Source organism: Pteronotus mesoamericanus, unplaced genomic scaffold (genome assembly GCF_021234165.1).
Source record: "Pteronotus mesoamericanus isolate MK-2021 breed Mesoamerican mustached bat unplaced genomic scaffold, CSHL_Meso_final contig_221, whole genome shotgun sequence".
NCBI lineage: Eukaryota > Metazoa > Chordata > Mammalia > Chiroptera > Mormoopidae > Pteronotus > Pteronotus mesoamericanus.
Genome location: NW_026555092.1, coordinates 19,859,214 through 19,879,124, shown reverse-complemented (window position 1 = coordinate 19,879,124; position 19,911 = coordinate 19,859,214). Strand labels below are relative to the sequence as shown.

General features: G+C 39.6%; 1 protein-coding gene across 12 annotated transcripts in view; it reads right to left on the bottom strand.

The window, feature by feature from the left end:
* The window catches only part of MAST2 (microtubule associated serine/threonine kinase 2), a 185,095-nt gene that overhangs the window by 34,537 nt on the left and 130,647 nt on the right, over nt 1-19,911 (bottom strand). For all 12 annotated transcript variants that reach the window (XM_054572148.1, XM_054572154.1, XM_054572150.1 and 9 more), the window contains one exon: nt 10,089-10,180. In XM_054572148.1, the coding sequence (XP_054428123.1) occupies nt 10,089-10,180 (92 nt within the window). The remainder of the gene's footprint in view (nt 1-10,088; nt 10,181-19,911) is intronic.

The window sequence follows — 19,911 nt, the reverse complement described above, 5'->3', positions numbered from 1 at the left end:
GCAAAAATTGCAGTGGCAGCCACCCTCCTTGATCTCTGGGTAGAGGCGGCAGCAGGGTGGGCTGGTGCCTGGGAAAAGACTGGTGAGGAAAACTTTGTGAAGAGAACTGAGAAGGCGGCCGGGCCGGTGGAGCCCCGGTGATAACACACCTCCCACTCTGCAGCTCCCATCTCGCTCAGGCATAAGGGAATCTATTAACCTGCCTTTTGTGCGCTCCACACACAGCTTGTGCACGTGTGAGCTGGGGGGCTAAGTGCAGACTGGCTGGGAGAGCCCTGAGGAAAGACTGGGGATGGAGGCATTGGGGAAAGAACGGGAGGAGGAACCGGGTAGTCCTGATTCCCCACTCCGTAGTCTCCATTCTGGGCAGGCAAAGCGCGCCCCCAAAGAGGCAGAAGCGGGGTGCGCACGAACCAGACTGCCCGCGAATGAAACGCAGTCCACACAGGTGGTGGATCCTTGGGCGCAGGGGTCACAGAACTGCCCAGAGACCCCTGAGGAGAGACTGGAAACGGAGGCGTTGGGGAAAGAATGGGAGGAGGAACCGGGGAGTCCTGACTCCTTCTCCTTTCCCTAATCTCCATTGTGCGGGAAAAGGACACACACCCAAAGAACCAAAAGCCAAAAAGCACACAATAGAGAGCCCAAAACCACCCAGTGCAGGCGCGCACACTTGCGCCGAGTGGCCAGTGGCCGGCAAGGGTTGGCGAGTGTGTGTGTGGACCTGAGCGGGCTGGCGAGGGCTCGCGTGGGCTGGCAAGGCCTCCCACAGGTTGGCACGGATGGGGCCTGCGAGGGAGTGCGCAGATCGGCGAGCGCAGGTGTAAATCGACCCGTGCGGGCCGCGAGTGCAGAGCAGGCCGCAGAAATAGTGGATCTCTGGCAAAAGGGGTCACTCAGCTGCAGGAAGCAGGAGTCAGACACAGACAGTAGACTCCTGGCAGACTCAAACAAACGACCCAAGGCCATATAGGGTCAACAACTGACATCATCAGAGGTAGGCCCAGAAAGAAAAGTAAAGGGAAAAATAAATAAATAAATAAATAAATACATAAATAAAAAGACCTGCCTACTACCACAGAGGTTTAATCCACAAAATTAGGAAATCTAGACGGCCCAATTAAAGCAGAAGCAAAAATAAATAAATAAATAAGTAAAGTACTTACCAGACTCTCACAAAAATGGGAAGAAAAAGAAGTTTCCCCCAAATGAGTGGAAAAGGGGACTCCCCACAGAGAGAGCTAAATGAAATAGAGGCAAGGGAACTATCAGATATTGAATTCAAAACAATGGTTCTTATGGTTCTAATGGTTCTAAGGCTTAGAACCATTGAGCTCAGCCAGCTCAAAGATACCTATGAGAAACTGCAGAGAAACTATCAGAATCTTAAAACAAACTATATCACCCTGGAAAAGGACATAGAAACTATAAAGAAGACACAAGAGGATATGAAGAATACCATTTCTGAATTGAAGAACACAGCAGAAGGAATCCAAAGCAGGCTGGATGAAGCCGAGGATCGAATCAGTGAGATGGAGAATAAGGTAGGAAAAAGCTCCCAGAAAGAACAAGAAATGGAAAAAAGACTCAAAAAGAATGAGGAGGCATTGAGGGAAATGCAGGACAACCTGAAACGCAATAATATCCATATAATAGGGATACCAGAAGGAGAAGAAGAGGAGCAAGGGTCTCACGGATCCAGGAGGCACAGAGGACCCCACTCAAGAGGGACTCAAGGAGGTCCACTCCAAGACACATCATCATTAAAATGGCAACTATCAAAGACAAAGAGAGAATCCTCAAGGCAGCAAGGGAGAAGGAGAAAGTAACAAACAAGGGAGCCCCGATACGGCTAGGAGCTGACTTCTCAACAGAAATACTACAAGCCAGAAGGGAATGGCAACAAATATTCCAAGTCATGAAAAGCAAGGGCCTACAACCAAGGCTGCTCTACCCAGCAAGGCACTCAATTAAAATAGAAGGGGAAATACGGAGTTTCCCAGACAAAAGAAGGCTAAAAGAATACATCTCTACCAAACCAGCACTTCAAGATATGCTCAAGGGACTGGTTTAAGAAGATGAAGGAAAAGAGTGAGAAAGAGAAAAACACAGGTACAAAGAGAAAAAAATGAATGTTTCTATCAGTAATAACTCTCAATGTAAATGGACTAAATGCCCCAATCAAGAGACACAGGGTAGCTGAATGGGTAAGAAAACATGACCCACACATATGCTGCCTACAAGAGACCCACCTCAGAGCCAAAGACCTACACAGATTGAAAGTAAAGGGATGGAAAAAAATATTCCAAGCAAATGGGCAAGAAAAAAAGGCCGCGGTTGCCATACTTGTATCAGACAAAGTAGATTTCAAAACAAAGGCCATAAAAGGAGACCCAGAGGGGCACTTTATAATACTTAAAGGAAGAATCTATCAAGAAGACATAAACATTGTAAACTTATATGCTCCCAATATAGGAGCCCCCAAGTATATAAGGAAATTGTTGGACGACTTCAGAAAAGATATGGACAGCAACACACTGATAGTAGGGGATTTCAACACCCCACTGTCAAAAATGGACAGATCTTTCAAACAAACCATTAATAAATATATTGTGCAGCTGAATGACACACTGAATCAAATAGACTTAACTGACATATATAGAACCTTACATCCCAAAGAAGGAAAATACACATTCTTTTCAAATGCTCATGGCAGTTTTTCAAAGATAGACCACAAAGATAGACCACATGATAGGACACAAAGCAAACCTCAGCAAATTCATGAAAACTGAAATAATACCAAACTTTTTCTCGGACCACAAGGGCTTGAAACTGGAAATCAACCACAAAGAGAAACTTCAAAAACTTGCAAACTCATGGAGACTGAACAGTAGACTATTAAACAACGAATGGGTCAATAATGAGATAAAAGAAATCAAAAAATTTCTGGAAACAAATGAAAATGAACAGACAACAGTCCAAAACCTATGGGACACAGCAAAGGCGGTCCTGACAGGGAAGTTCATAGCAATACAGGCTTACCTAAAAAAGACAGAAACATTTCAAATAAAAGACCTAACACTACAACTTCAAGAACTGGAGAAACAACAACAGATAAATCCCAGAGCAAGTAGAAGGAAGGAAATAGTCAAGATTAGAGCAGAACTGAATGACATAGAGACAAAAAGAACAATTCAGAGGATCAACCAATCCAGGAGCTGGTTCTTTGAAAAGATAAATAAAATTGACAAGCCTTTAAGCAGACTCATCAAGAAAAAAAAGGGAGAGGACCCAAATTAATAATATCAGAAATGAAAGAGGAGAAATAACAACTGCTACCACAGAAATACAAAGGATTGTCAGAAACTACTATGAACAATTATATGCCAAGAAATTTGAAAACTTTGATGAAATGGACACATTTTTAGAAAAGCATAATCTTCCAACACCGAAGGAGGAAGAAACAGAACGCTTGAACAGACCGATAACAGCTGGGGAAATTGAAGCAGTAATCAAGAAACTCCCGGCACACAAAAGCCCAGGGCCGGATGGTTTCACAGGAGAATTTTACAAAACATTTAAGGAAGAGCTAACCCCTGTCCTTCTCAGACTATTCCAAAAAATCCAAGAGGCGGGAAGGCTCCCAGACTCTTTTTATGAGGCCAGCATCACCCTAATCCCAAAACCAAATAAAGACCCTACAAAGAAAGAAAACTACAGGCCAACTTCGCTGATGAACATAGATGCTAAAATCCTTAACAAAATATTGGCAAACCGCATCCAGCAATACATTCAAAAGATTATACACCACGATCAAGTGGGATTCATCCCAGGGATGCAGGGATGGTTCAATATACGCAAGTCAATAAATGTAATACATCACATAAATAAAAGAAAGGACAAAAACCACATGATCATCTTGATAGACGCAGAAAAAGCATTCAATAAGGTACAGCACCCATTTATGATCAAAACACTCAGAAAAATGGGAATAAATGGGGCATTCCTCCACGTAATAAAGGCCATATATGAAAAACCTACAGCCAATATCATACTCAACGGGCAAAAACTAAAAGCTTTCCCACTAAGATCGGGAACACGACAAGGAAGTCCGCTCTCACCGCTTCTTTTCAACATTGTATTGGAAGTCCTAGCCACAGCGGTCAGACAAGAAAAAGAAATAAAAGGCATCCAAATAGGAAAGGAGGAAGTAAAGCTATCATTATTTGCAGATGACATGATAGTGTACATAGAAAACCCTGTAGACTCTACCAAAAAATTCCTCAACCTAATAAGTGAATTTAGCAAAACAGCAGGATACAAAGCCAATATTCAGAAATCAAAGGCATTTTTGTGCACCAGCAATGAAATAGAAGAAGAAGAAATCAGAAAAAAAATACCATTCGATATAGCAAGAAGAAAAATAAAGTACCTAGGAATAAATTTAACCAAAGAGGTAAAAGACCTGTATGCAGAAAACTATACAACTTTGAAGAAAGAAATTAAGGAAGACACAAATAAATGGAAGCATATACCGTGCTTGTGGATTGGAAGAATTAATATCATCAAAATGTCCATACTACCCAAAGCAATTTATAGGGATTCAACGCAATCCCTATTAAGATACCAATGACATATTTCACAGAAATAGAATAGACATTTCAAAAATTTATATGGAACCATAAATGACCCTGAATAGCCACAGCAATTTTGAGAAAGAAAAACAAAGTAGGAGGGATCACAATACCAGACATCAAACTCTACTACAAAGCCACCATACTCAAAACAATCTGATATTGGCACAAGAACAGACCCATAGACCAGTGGAACAGAATAGAAAGCCCAGAAATAAGCCCAGGTCTATATGGGCATCTAATATTTGACAAAGGGGGCAGAAGCATAAAATGGAGCCATAATAGCCTCTTCAACAAATGGTGTTGGGAGAGCTGGACGGCTACATGCAAAATATTGAAATTGGATCATCAGCTGACACCATACACAAAAATAAACTCAAGATGGATAAAAGACTTAAATATAAGTCGCAGCACCATAAAAGTCCTCGAGGAGAACATTGGCAGGAAACTCCCAGATATCCCACGCTTGCAATTTTTTCACTGATATGTCTCCTAAAGCAAGGGACATAAAGGAAAGAATAAACAAGTGGGACCTCATCAAAATAAGAAGTTTCTGCACGGCAAAAGAAAACATCAGCAAAATGAAAAGGGAGCCAACCATATGGGAAAATATATTCGCTAATGATACATCAGATAGAGGTTTGATCTGCAAGATATATAAAGAACTCACTTGACTCCACTCCAAGAAGACAAACGATCCAATCAAAAAGTGGGCAAAGGACCTGGGCAGACGCTTTTCCAAGGAGGAGATACAGAGGGCCCAGAGGCATTTGAAAGGATGCTCAGCATCACTAGCCATCAGAGAAATGCAGATCAAAACCACCATGAGGTACCACCTCACACCGGTCAGAATGGCCATCCTAAACAGATCCACAAACAACAGGTGCTGGCGAGGCTGTGGAGAAAAGGGAACACTAGTATACTGCTGGTGGGAATGCAGACTGGTGCAGCCATTGTGGAAAGCAGCGTGGAATTTCCTCAAAAAGCTGAAAATGGAACTGCCTTTTGATCCAGTGATTCCCCTGCTGGGACTATACCCTAAGAATGCCAAAACGCCAATTCAAAAGAACCCATGCACCCCAATGTTCATAGCAGCACAATTTACAATTAGCCAAGTGTTGGAAGCAACCTAAATGCCCATCAGTAGTAGATGATTGGATCAAAAAATTATGGTACATTTACACAGTGGAATACTAGGCAGTAGAAAGAAAAAAAGAACTACTAAACTTCGCGACAGCATGCATGGAACTCGAGAGCATTATGCTAAGCGAAATAAGCCAGGGGGCGAAAGACAAATACCATATGATCTCACCTATAAGTGGAACCTAACCAACAATACAAAGATGCAAGGAAAATAAGACCAGCAACACTGAAAGGAAAAGAAACCAACAGAGACAAGAGGGAAGGAGGGAGGGGGGGCGGGGGGAAAAGGAAGGGAAGGGGAAAGTCAAGGAACATATAGCAAGGACTCATGGACAAAACCAAAGGGGAAGAGTTGAGGGAGGGAGGGAGGGGGCAAGGGAAAGTGGTGGGGGGTAGGCAGAGACAAATGTATTTGAAAAACTAAATAAATTAATTAAGAAAAATATACAAACACTAATCAAAAGAACATTGATTGGAGTAGTTATATTAATTTTAAAGAGAAGACTTCATAGCAACAAAAGTTATCAGCATAAAGAGGGACATCATGTAATGATAAAGGGGTCAATACTCCAAGGAGACATAATCTTTAATGTGCAGGTGCCCAACAACAGAGCTTCAAAACTGTTAGAACAGAAAGGAGAAATAATGAATCCACTTTTATAGTTAGAAACTTCAGTACCCCTCGATCAGAAATTGACAGATTCAGCAGGCAGAAAATCAGCAATGACATAGTTGAACTCTATAACACCATCCATTAACTGGATATAAATGACATCTATAGACAACTTCATTCAACGACAACAGAATATACATTCCTCTCAAGCTCATATGGAATATTCACCATAATACTCCACATTGTGGGCAATAAAACACACTTTAACAAATTTAGAAGAATGGCAATCATACAATGGCTGCTTTCAAATGAAATTAAACTAGTAATAACAGAAAAATGACTGAAAAAATCCCCAAACACTTGGAGATTAAACAACACGCTTTAAAATAACATATGGGTAAAAGAAGAAATATTGAGAAATTAAACAGTATCGAAGTAAATGAAAGTAAAAATACAACTTATCAATATTTGTGGGATGTAGCAAAAACACAGCTTAGAAATTTATAGCATTAAATGCATATATTAGAAAAGAAGATCTACAATTAATCATCTAAGCATCGCTACCTTAAGAAACTAGAAAAAGGACCTGGCTCATGTAGCTCAGTGGATTGAGCTCTGGCCTGTGAACCAAAAGGTCGCTGGTTTGATTTCCGGTCAGGGCACATGCCTGGGTTGCAAGCCAGGTCCCTATTTAGAAATGGGCAAAAGATCTGAACAGATACCTCATCAAAGAAGATATACAGATGGCAAGTAAGCATATGAAAAGATGTCCAGCATCATATGTCATTAGAGAGATGCAAATTGAAACAAGCAGATACCACTACAAACCTATTAGAATGGTCAAATTCCAAAACACTGACAGCACCAATTGTTTGTGAGGTTGTATAACAACAGAAATGTTTATTTGTTAGCTGGTGCAAATATAAAATGGTACAGTCACTTTGGAAGACTATTAAGCAGTTTCTTTCAAAACTAAACATATCCTTAACCATATGATCCAGTAATCATATGTTCCTTTGTATTTACCCAAATGTACTAAAAACTTAAGCCCACACAAAAATCTCCACACAGATGTTTACATCAGCTTTCTTCATAATTTCTAAAACTTGGAAGTCACCAATATACCCTTTACTATGTGAGTGGATAAACTGGTACATCCAAACAATGGAATATTATTCAGTGCTAAAAAGAAACTATCAAGCCGTGATAAGACATGGAGGAATCTTAAATGCATATTACTAAGTGAAGTAAACTAATTTGAAAAGGCTACATACTGTATGATTCCAACTACTATATGACATTCTGGACAAGGCAAAACTATGGAGACAGTGAAGAGATTACTAGATGCCAGGGGGTGGGCAAGGGAGAGATGCTTGGGCAGAGCATAGAGAATATTTAGGGCAGTGAAACTATCTGTATGATATTACAATGGTAGATACATATAATTATACATTTGTCAGTATCCATAAAGTATACAAAATCACCTAGGGTGAACCCTAATGTAAACTATGGACTTGGGGAGATAATGATGTGGCAATGCAGGTTCATCAATTGTAACAAATGCTCCACTCTGGTTCAGCATATCAATAATTGTGCATGAATGGCGTTAAGGTATATAGGAATTCTTTGTACTTTCTGCTTAATTTTGCTGTGAACCTAAAACTAGTTTAAAAACCAAAGTTATTAATTAAAAAAAAAATAAAACCATGAACTAGAAAGATTCCGTTTCCAGAATGGCTAAGTGCCTCCTGAACTGACTTACTATAATTGTAATCTACTTATACATAGTAAATACTTAACATTGAACTGAACTGTGTAAAATAAGTGGGCCTAAATTCCAATCAATAGGTCTCATATTACTCAATAGATTCCAGACTTTAAAGTGAAATTAAGAAGTCTTTGAACATCCTGCAGACCTAAGTATCAGGATATGTTTAAGATCTGAGGACATATTCTGATGTGAAGTTTGATCTGCATGGAACAATCAGTGCTGCCTTTCCCACCAGGTGGCTAAGTATAGAGTCTACATTCATGAACTGGGCTTTTAAATCAATTCTTCCTCCCTGGATCTGATGTCTGCCTGGATTTCCTACAGTAATTTGAGGAGAGATAATAATGATAGCTAATATTTATGATGATAATAACTAAGCATGTTACAGATATTAACTCAATGCTAGAGTCCACAGACTCAGGCAGGCTGAAAAGGTCTGATGATGTTCTCAATCAAAGCCACTTGAGTAGGGAAGATTTAGTCCTAAACTGTAACTGCCAGGAATCTAAATAGAGAGATAATCATCTCAGAGAGGAGCAGCCAACAGTAATTACTGCCTGGTACTCATATTACAGTTAGGAAACTATGCTCAAGTCTAGATGTGCTAAATTTATTTCCATATGATGAAAAGGTCAGGTCAGATATACGCTGAGTTTTCACAAAGTTCCAAGGTAGAATGTGCTATCTGAGCTAATGTATACCGCAGTCAATTTTGGGGGCTAAGTACCTAAGCACAGTAACACCTTCGCTTTGAAGGCCAAGTATGTCTTCAATTCCCTGGGTCCTCCTCCCGTGCTCTTGGTGGTGTCTTCTAATGTTAAGAGTTAGTGTTTGAGAGTTTAACTGATTCTTGGAAAAGGGCCACAAGCACGTTGAATAGCTGGATCTGGGCCCAGTAAAGTGAGACCCTTCTATCAAGGACAACGATCAATTTCAGAATCACCAGACTCTCAAGGTGCTCAGACAACTTTATGAGTGTTCAACACACGAACCCTCACTTTCTCTCTCCCAAGACACAGTAAACTGTGAGCAAAGAGACAAACTCAAATGGAACATACCTGTCTTTGTTTCCCTGCTTTGGTACTCTTTCACTGCCCAAAGACAGACAAGGCCCGTGGCTTACCAAATCTGGGCAGCTAGCTCTGAATGGTTTCCCGTGGTTTCAAGCCTGTTCCATTTCCATTACACCTAGGTCTGGAACTTCCACTGTAAACAGTGTAGCAACGGACACTAGAGCAGTGCAGCCATCCTTTCAACACCCAAGTCACCTCATCTGGGTCTTCTGGGATGCAAGAATACATGTCTAGAGCAAAACAAATGGCTAGCTCAAATGAGGTCTTCTGCCTCATAATTTTTATAGATTCCTCAGCCAGAGGCAAGTAAATCAGCCCTTACTCTGTTTGGAGGGTCCCATGTGGAGCAGAGTCTGAATGCATGAGGTCATTTACTTCAATTCTAATATGTGAAATCAATGTTAACATGAAACAAATATTTCTCTCACTTTTGTTGACTCCTGTTCTAACAGAGGGAAAGTTATCAGAAGTCCCATTAGGCAGAAAATCATCACTCTGAGCTTAATCCTTGGGCATGGTAGGATAAAATGTTAATGGAGCCCTTATCGCATGGCCCCAGATAACTGCAGCTATAACACACTCTTAACACACTAAAACAGAGACTCTGGCCCCAGGATGCATACCTAGACCCAAACAAGCACAAGACCAAACGAAATATGGACAGGCCAAGGCAAGAAACAACTAACTCAAAAACAGACTGAACATATTCTCCCATAGAAAGCACGCTCATGAGCTCTGTATGCTTCAGTCAGGAAAATGAAGTGACAATGTAATGTGTTGAACTGCACAAAATGAGCAGTAGAAAACAAATTGGGCATCTTTCATTCCACCTTTCTTAACCTTCAAGCACTCACCTGTGTGACTATGGAGTGGTGAGTGCGGCCGTGGTAGTGTAGGTGATGTGCTCGAGGTCACAATCAAACTCTTACGGTTACTTGTCCGGCAACTGCAATGAAAGCACAAATGTTAGTTGTAACAGGCCACATCATGGGCCCAAAGACCTTGAATGGCTACTGAGGAATGACTACTGAGGAATGATACCATTCGATGGATTGAGCAGAATTTTTTTTTTAAATTTGGTTAGCAATTACTGTTTGCACTGGTGAAATTTCACAATCCATTGTGTTCCACCTTGGAATAACTTTGTCACTGTTTAACTTTTACTTTGTATTTCCATTGCCATTTTTGCTTTTGCATCCCAAGCAAACACAAGGAATTCTCTAAGGGTAACAATCATTTCTTAAATGGTATCTAATGAAGAATAACCACTGCAAATTTGATTTAGAAAACAAAATCACAAGTCATAAATATTCTCATATATCCTAAAAATTAATGTTCTAGCCCTAAACAATTAACTTTACCTATGAAATCCATTTTTTTTAAATTGCTTATTCCAGGAATTAAGTAATATTCTCATCTCACCATATATTTCACAACGGACCTGGGTTTCTTCTAAAGTTGGTTTTCTATTACATGTTAATGCCTGAGGCTCTTTCTGGTTAGAGTAAACCAGATCATTGTAGAAAGCCATTTCATGCTACACCTGCTGCTGGAAAGTGTGTATACATTTATTTGAAAGTCAGCTCATCTTTTAAAGGCATTAGGGAAGCTTGCCACTTATATTCACCCAAATATTTACTGAACATCTACTATGCACTAGGCACTGTTCTAAGTGCAGAAGGTAAACAGCAGGGAAGAAGAGAAAATCTCTATTCTCAAACTGGAGTGAACAGTACTATGAGAAAGATAAAGAGAGAAAAAGAGAATGTTCAAGAAATAGCAAAGAAGTTAAGTGGGTGGCAGGAGGGGAGAATGACAGGAAAAGAAGTAGGTTATAGAAGCCATGGGGATATGTCACAGACTCTGTAGGATTGGCAGACTGTCATAAAGAGCTATTGGAAATGTGATGAGAAACCACTGGAAAGATTGAGATCAATTTCAAGAACCAGATTATCATGATAAATGTTAAGTACCTTTCCCCAAGAAACCATCATAACTAATCTAATCATGAGCACCCCTCATTACCTCAGCCACCATCTAATGCCCAAGACTTCCGTTCTCTAATTCAACACTCTCCCTCTGTTCCTTGAGCTTGAAAAAAGAGCTTACGTTGTGCCTCCCTGAACTCAGTCTGTCATCAGTAAGCTTTTTATATCTTCAATTTATTTTCTCAACCTTCACTTTAAAGTCTAGCTTTAACTGAAACCTTGTTATCCCCCAGGACACCTCAGTCCTGGTGAAATCCTTTTGAAACCCAACTTTCCATTTATTTTGCAGCTGCACTTGGGTAGCTGAAGGGGACTGAAGAAAAATTTCAGATCATGCTGCTGGTATCTCTTTATGATGATAAACATCAAGTGGGTCTTGTCAACCATACATTTACCTCGGCAATAGGGAATGTGCACACTTGCATGTGTTCTCTCTCTCTTCAAGGCAACTAATTCACATCTTCTCCCCAAACCTCCAGCACGCCTTCCCCAAATCTCACCCTCATTTGCTGACTTGCTTTTTATTCAACTTCAGGTAAAAAAAAAGAAAAAAAAAATCCCACACATAAAGTAGTAATACATATCCCTCTACAAAAATCTATTAACCTAAATCTATATTCATATACTCTACTTTCTTATCTGTAATAGCAGAATGAAAGACCTTGCTCCTATCAAAGGCAACTTCCCCAACTCCCCTATTCAAAAAGTTTGCACCTACAACATCTTCTTTCTCCTATGTCATGAACTTCCACTTTCTACTGGATCACTGTCATCATCATAAAAACATGCTGTCATTTCTTCCAGCTTAACACATTGCGTACTGCTCACAGGTTTTCTCGTGTTTCGCGCGCCATCTGTTAAGGACTCCTCACGAGTTTTCTCGTTTTTCACGAGCCATCTGTTATGGACTTTAGATGTCAACACACTGTCTTGTCCACATCGAATGAAGTGATCTCATTGGTGGAAACCGTGCAGGTCAATCTCCAAAAAACTATGTAATTGCACGAACCCATAAAGCATTGCAGTTACATTGTATTTTGGTCATTCGACCCTGGCGTATGTCTTAGAGATTTCTATGCGGTACGCAATGTATTAAAAAAACAAAAACTTTCATAGACCTCTCCCAACTTGCCCATTTCTTTTCTCCCCTGTTTAGGAAAAATTCCATGTAGTGGTTCTGTACTTGTCATCTTCACATCTGCATTTCCTATTCTCTCTTCAGCTCACTCTAGACAGTCATCTCCATCTTGCCATTGAAACCACTGTTTTCAAGGTCACCACTAACAACATTCAATTCTCAGTCTTCACCTTATATAACCCCTCAACATTATTTTTAAGTTTTAACACCCTTTCTTAAAAAAATGGAATATAACTTACAGTCAATAAAATATACAGATCTTAAGTTTAATGAGCCTTAACAATTGCTTATATCCACATAACAACATACCAAACAAGAGACAGAATAATTTACTACCTCAGAAAGCTCCCATGTGCTCTATTCCTATCAATACCCTGTGCCCCAACCATGTTCTTCTCCCACCATATATTAATTTTATTTCCTATAAGTAGAATTTTGCATTATGCAAAATTTTGTGTTTGGTCTTTTTTGTTCACTCTAGTATCTATGTAACTCTTCTTCATTTAGTTTCTAAAACATAATACATTACCTCCTATCTCACTAGCTGCTCATTTTTCATTCTCCTTTGTTAGTTCCTTCTCTTCCTGACCTGTAAGTCATCTACTATTCTAAGGCTCAGATCTGAAATATTTTTTCTTCTCTCCCTATACTAGTCCCTAAATGATTTTTCCAACTTCATAGCTTTAAATCTACAATGCTGATGATACCCAGCTTAGTATTGCTAATTCTGTGCTCTCCTGAATGTAACATTCATATACACAAATACCAATGACATGTCCAACTGGATGCCTAAAAGACATCTTAAAATTAACATTTCCAAAACAGAACTCTTGAATTTCCCTCTAAAACCTCTTACTTTTCCCTAAATTGTATTTATCTCATTACATGGCAACACCATTCATCCAGAAGCTCAGCAAAAGCCTGTGAGTCATTGCTGATTGACTCACCAACATCCAAAACAACCAGCAAGTTCTGTGGATTATACTTTTAAAATACAGTGGTACCTCAGTACTCATCTTAATTCATTCCGGAACTGATGAAGAGTGCCAAAGCCGACAAGTATTGGAAAATGAAGCATTTTCTTTTGCGGGGCAGCACTGTGACTCATACAGGTTTTAGCAAGCGCAACAAGTACAGATCAAGCACCGAGTGCTGAAACATTTCTCATCAAAATGCGATGAGCACAGGGTTTGATGGGTTCTGAAGCCAACCAGTACCAAAATATGATAGTATATCCTAAGTCTAAACAATTCCCATTGCCTCCAATTTAAGTCAATAAAAGATTTCTGAAAGATCTTTCCACTTTGGTTCTTCTTGTCCACCCCCATGTGCCAACCAGTCTATTCTTCACCATCAAATCAGAGTTAATATTTTTAAAACCATAAATTAGGTCATGTGAATTTTTTCTTAAACCCCCCCCCCCTGCAATGGCTTCCCATAACAGCCTGAACATAATTCAAACTGGTTTATATGGCCATTCAAATTAATCCTACTCTAAAGAATCTATTTCTGCTTAGATAAGGTTTTGTCTTTTGGGTTTTCTTAAAAAGAAGCATACCTATGCTTATTTAGCCCCTTGTTCTAAGCATAAGATACAAATATTCTAAAAAAATTACTCTGGGCCATTCAGTTCTGAACATGAGAAATTATATGAAACCACACTGACCCTTGGAAAGCTTATCCAGACCAAGGGAATCCTAACCAGCAAGAAACCTCAAAGGTTTCTGTACATTGGCTCACATTACTTCCCTCAACAGGTATGTCCTCCCTGCTTACCAAATTCTACCCATTAGTTAGGAACAATGAGCTCAAATGAGGCGGGCCGGGGGGGCTGTGTGTGTGTGTGTGTGTGTGTGTGTGTGTGTGTGTGTGTGTGAATTCTCCTTTATTCTTTCAAGCAGGATGATGTCTTTCCTTTCTAGGAACTCCCTTAGCACTTATGGTTTATATTACTCTGTCTGTGTTTCAGTGTGGTAAGTAGAATAGGGCTTTGTAATGAGAAGATCTGAGTTTGAGATTGGCTGTTTGACCTTGAGCAATCTCTCACAAATTCTTACGCTTTGGTGTTCTCAAATATACAATGAAGACAGTGTAAACATTATGTGTCATTCTAGATACCTCTCTTTCTTTTATATATTAACTCATCGTAAATCTTGTTGGCTTTAATATTAAAATATATCCAAAATCTGATCATTTCTCACTTCTTCCACCACTACCACCTTGGGCCAAATCACCATTATCTCCAACCTAAAACAGCTTCTTCATTGGCATTCCTGCCTCTACTCTTGTTCCTGTATACTCTATTCTAAACAAAACACCCTTTGAAATATAAATCAGGAAATACTTCCACTTCCAGTCCATGATGGGGTAACAAGGAATAGATTTACTGCCTGATGTTATACAACTAAGAACCTGGGAGGAGGGGGAGGAGGGGAGAGGAGGAGGAAGAAGAAGGAGAGAGAGAACACGCGAGTGCATGCACATGAGAGAGAAAAGAAAGAGAGAGAGAGAGATGGAGAGAGAAAGAGAGAGAGAGAAAGAAAGAATTTTCAAGCACTAGACAATAAACAATGCAGGACAGTGATCACTAAGAGAAGGGAAAAAAACAAAGTGAGTCCTAGGATTGCCTGAATTGACTATCTGGAAAGGTTTCCCAGCAACAGCACAGGAAAGAGGTGTCCCACACAGAGCCTTGCAGTCTCCCTGAGTCGAGGAAAGTACCAAGAAAAGGAGCAGGTGGAATATTCCTTGGTGCTCACACAGGGTCAGGAATAGTTTGTGTTTCCACCATCCAGAGGGGAAAAACCTGGTAATCCATGGGTCAGCAGCAAGGAAAAATTAGTCCCAAATGCTACTTTAGTTCCACCTAACAAAGCTTAAAAACAATTCTCAAAAATATTGAACTATTTCCAAGTAATCTGTGCCCCAGAATAAGGTTTCAAAATATTGAAAGAAATAAAAATATCCAGCATATAAAAAAGTTGAATTCACTGTGTTTTATATGTAATAAAAATTACTGGGCATGGAAAAAAGCAAGAAAGTATGACCCACAACAGGGCGGGGTGGGTGGGGCGGAGAGGAGGGAGGCCAGTAGACCCAAAGATGACACAGAGACAGAATTAGTAGAAGAGAACATTAAAACTGTTATTATAACTGTATTCTATATTTTCAGTAAGATATAGGAAAGTGTGAGCATGTTAAGAAGAGATTATGGATGATATTTTAAAAACCCCATATAAACCTTCTAGGGGCTAAAAGAGTCTCAGATGAAAATTAAACTGGATGCCATTACCAGGAGATTTTTTACTGCACAAGAAACAACTAGTGAACCTACACAGAGCAAGAGAAACTATACAAAATGAAAATGAAAAAAAAAAATTTTAAAGGGAAACAGCCACAGTGAGCTGTGGGACAACTTCAAGTAGAGCTGACATGTAATGAGAGTCCTGTAAGGGAAGGACAGGAGAGACAGAAACAATATCTGAAAAACTAATTGTTGAAAATTTTCCAAATTTGATGGTAACTATACTCATAAAAGAACAAAGATGATGGCAACATACTTCTCAATGGAAAAAGGTACAAGCCAGAAGACAGTGGAAAATGTCTTAAAATACTGAAACCAGAATTCAATATCAAGCAGAAATATCCTTCAAAAAGGTAGTCAAGAGGGTTTTGGCCAAGATGGAGGCATAGGCAGAAATGCTTCGCTTCCTCCCGCAACCAAAAGAAGGATAACAACCAATTTAAAAACAATACACAACCAGAAAAGCCAGAAAGTAAAACTTCATGAAACTCCAACAACCAGGCAAGCGGAGAGGATCCACAGGAAGGCAGCAGAGGACCGTGCAGGTGAGGCAGGGGCTGGCTGACTACGGAACTGAAGACTCAAAAACCTCTAGCTGTGAAATCCTGTGCAGGTTGCAAAGGCAGTCTCACAGGAAGCTTGTTGGAGAGGCCCAAGGGATCCTAGAACATACACAAACTCACCCACCTGACAATCAGCACCCAAAAGTTCACAATCCACTTGTGGGAGCGAGAGAAGTGACAGAAGTGGGGCTAGAGTGGAGCAAGCCTACAGCATTGATCCCTCTCTGACTCCTTCCCCACAGACAGCGCCACAGCACAGCAAAGAAGGTTGCCCTGCCCTGGTGAATACCTAATGCTCCGCCCCTTACAACATAACAGGAGTGCCAAGACAAAGAAATATGGCCCAACTGAAAGAACAGATCAAAACTCCAGAAAATAAACTAAGCGATGAGGAGATAGCCAACCTATCTGATGCAGAGTTTAAAACACTGGTAACCTGGATGCTCATTGAATTGATTGAGTTTGGTGGCAAAATGAAGGAAGAAATAAAGGTTATACAAAATGAAAAAAAGGAAAATATACAGGGAACCAACAGTGAAGGGAAGGAAACTAGGACTCAAATCAACGATTTGGAAAAAAAAGGAAGAAATAAACATCCAACAGGAACAAAATAAAGAAACAAGAATTCAAGAAAAATGAGGAGAGGCTTAGGAACCTCTGAACAACTTTAAAGTTCCAACATCCAAATCATAGGGGTGCCAGAAGAAGAGGAAGAGCAAGAAATTGAAAACTTATTTGAAAAAATAATGAAGGAAAACTTCCCCAATCTGGCCAAGGAAATGGAATTCCAGGAAGTCCAGAAAGCTCAGAGTTCCAGTTGAACCCAAGGAAGCACACACCAAGGCACATCATAATTATGTTACCCAAGATTAAAGATAAGGAGAAAATCTTAAAAGCAGCAAGAGAAAAGGAGACAGTTACCTACAAAGGAGTTCCCATAAGACTGTCAGCTGATTTCTCAAAAGAAACCTTGCAGGCAGGAAGGGGCTGGAAAGTACTCAAAGTCATGAAAGGCAAGGACCTACATCCAAGATGACTCTATCCAGCAAAGCTATCATTTAGAATGGAAGGGAAGATAAAGTGCTTCCCAGATAAGGTCAAGTTAAAGGAGTTCATCATCACCAAGCCCTCCTTATATGAAATGTTAAAGCGACTTTTCTAAGAAAAAGAAGACCAAAAACTATGAACAGTAAGATGACAACAACTCACAACCATCTACAACTGAACCTAAAAAACAAAAGCTAAGCAAACAACTAGAACAGGAACAGAATCACAGAAATGGAGATCACATGGAAGGTTATCAGTGGGGAGGGGGAGGGAGAGAGTATGAGGGGGAAGATACAGGGAATAAGAAGCATAATTGGTGGGCATAAAATAGACAGGGGGAGGTTAAGAATAGTATAGGGAATAGAGACGCCTAAGAACTTATATGCAGGACCCATGGACATGAACTAAGGAGCAAGGAAGTAGAAGGTTGGTGGGGGGGCGCAGGGTGGAGTGGGATAAAGGGAAGACAAACAATAAAATATACTTGAAAAAAGAAAGTAAAATAAAGGCTTTTTCAGACATACAAAACCTGAAATAATTCATGATCAGTAGATTGCACTAGAATAAATGTTAAAGGAAGTCCTTCAGGGAAAAGGGACATAATACCAGACATAAAGGGGAAAAAGCACAAAAAATGGCAACATGTGAGTAAATATACATCATTTGTTTTTATTTTTAAAATCTCTTTAAAGGATAGTAGGACAGCCTTAGCACCAAGGCTGGAAGGGAAGAATGGAAGTATACTTACGTTAATGTGAAGTGGCATAACATAAAGTGTGACAAGTTACAATTTTATATTATAAACACTAATGAAACTACTGAAAAAGAAAAATGAATAACTATAGTTAATGAGTCAACAAAAGAAATAAGATGAGATCATAAAATATAATCATTCCAAAAGAAGGCAGACAAATAACAAAAGGAGAATAAGTACAGTTGGGCCAAATAAAAAACAAATAGCAAGTTAGTAGAACCCAACTATACCAATAATCACATAAAATGTAAATGTTATAAATGCATATTCAATTAAGGCAGAGACTGCCAGATTGGATAAAAAAGCAGGAGCTAACAATATGCTGTTTATTCTTTAAAAAAATTTTTTCTTTTAATTTTTAAAAATTTTAAAAGAGATTTTCTTTTTTTAGAGAGAGGACAAGGGAGGGAGAGAGGGAGAGAAACATCAATGCGTGGTTGCCTCTCACACGCCACCTACTGGGGACCTGGCCTACAACGCAGGCATATGTCCTGACTGGGAATCGAACCGGCAATCCTTTGGTTCGCAGGTCAGCACTCAATACACTGAGCCACACCAGCCAGGGCTGTTTATTCTTTGTGACAGCTAAAAATTAGTAACCACTTCAAATGTTCACTGACAGGTGAACAATAAACAAATCATAATATAGCCACACAATGGAATTCTACTCAGCAATAAAAAGGAATATTGATTCACACAATGGATGAATCTCCAAATAATTATGCTGAAAGCAAGAAGCCAGACATAAAAGAGTATATTCTGAACAATTCCATTTATATAAAATTCAAGAAAATGCTAACTAACCTATAGTGGCAGACAGCAGATTAGTGGTTGCCAGACCAGAGGTGGGGGAGGGATATAAAGAGGCATGAGGGAATGTTTGGGAGTTAAAGATAGGTTCATTATCTTGCCTGTGCTAATGGTTTCACAGATGTATGCCTTTGACAACCCCCAATCATACTGTGTGTTTTAAACATGTACATTCTATTTTATAATCCAATCACAACTCAATAAAGCTGCAAACATTTTTTTAATGTAATATCAAAGTCACTCTTCTGCTTAAAATTCTCCCTGTCTCACTGAGAGTAAAAGTCAATGTTCTTACACAACAGTCTACAAGGCTTTACATTATTTGGATCTCTGTCTCTTACCCTCTTACTCACTCCACTTCGGCGACACAGGCCGCTTTACTTTTCTTAGAACGAGTCCAGCATGCCACTGCCTCAGGGCCTTTGCTAATGATACTTCCGTATTCTATGTTTCCCCCTTCACCTGTATCAGGTCTCTGCTTAAGCACAATCTTCTGAACAAATTTTCCCCTGATCGTTCTATTTAAAACTGTATGTGCCCCTCAAACCCTTTCCCAATATATTTTTATCTGTAGCACTTACCATTATCTAATAGTATATATTTCGTGCGTGCATTTTGTTTGTTGTTTCTCTTCCCATGAGAATCTAAACTCTACGAAGACAGGGGCTTGCCCATGCTTTATTTACTGCTGTAATCATCAATACCTGGAACCCTGCCTGGTACATGGTAGGTCCCAAATAAATATTTGTTAAATGAATGAATGGATGAGTATGATTTGTTACAAGGATTAAAATAAAAGAGGATACTTGTACACCTGGCACATGTAAGATATATCAAACCATTATATGTAAAGTCTTTATGTATAAAAATAAAGATCTCTTGAAATGGCAGGGAGAGATAATTAATTCTAATTTCATTTGCCATGATCTTGTTGAAAATTTAAAATAAAATTCAAAACACTGAAGATCATATGTCCAGGCCACATGCCTTTTTATGAAGGTACACATAATCTCACTTGGCAAATCAGCAACAGCTGCCAGGGGAAAAAAAGGTCAGGCACCCCAGTACAGATG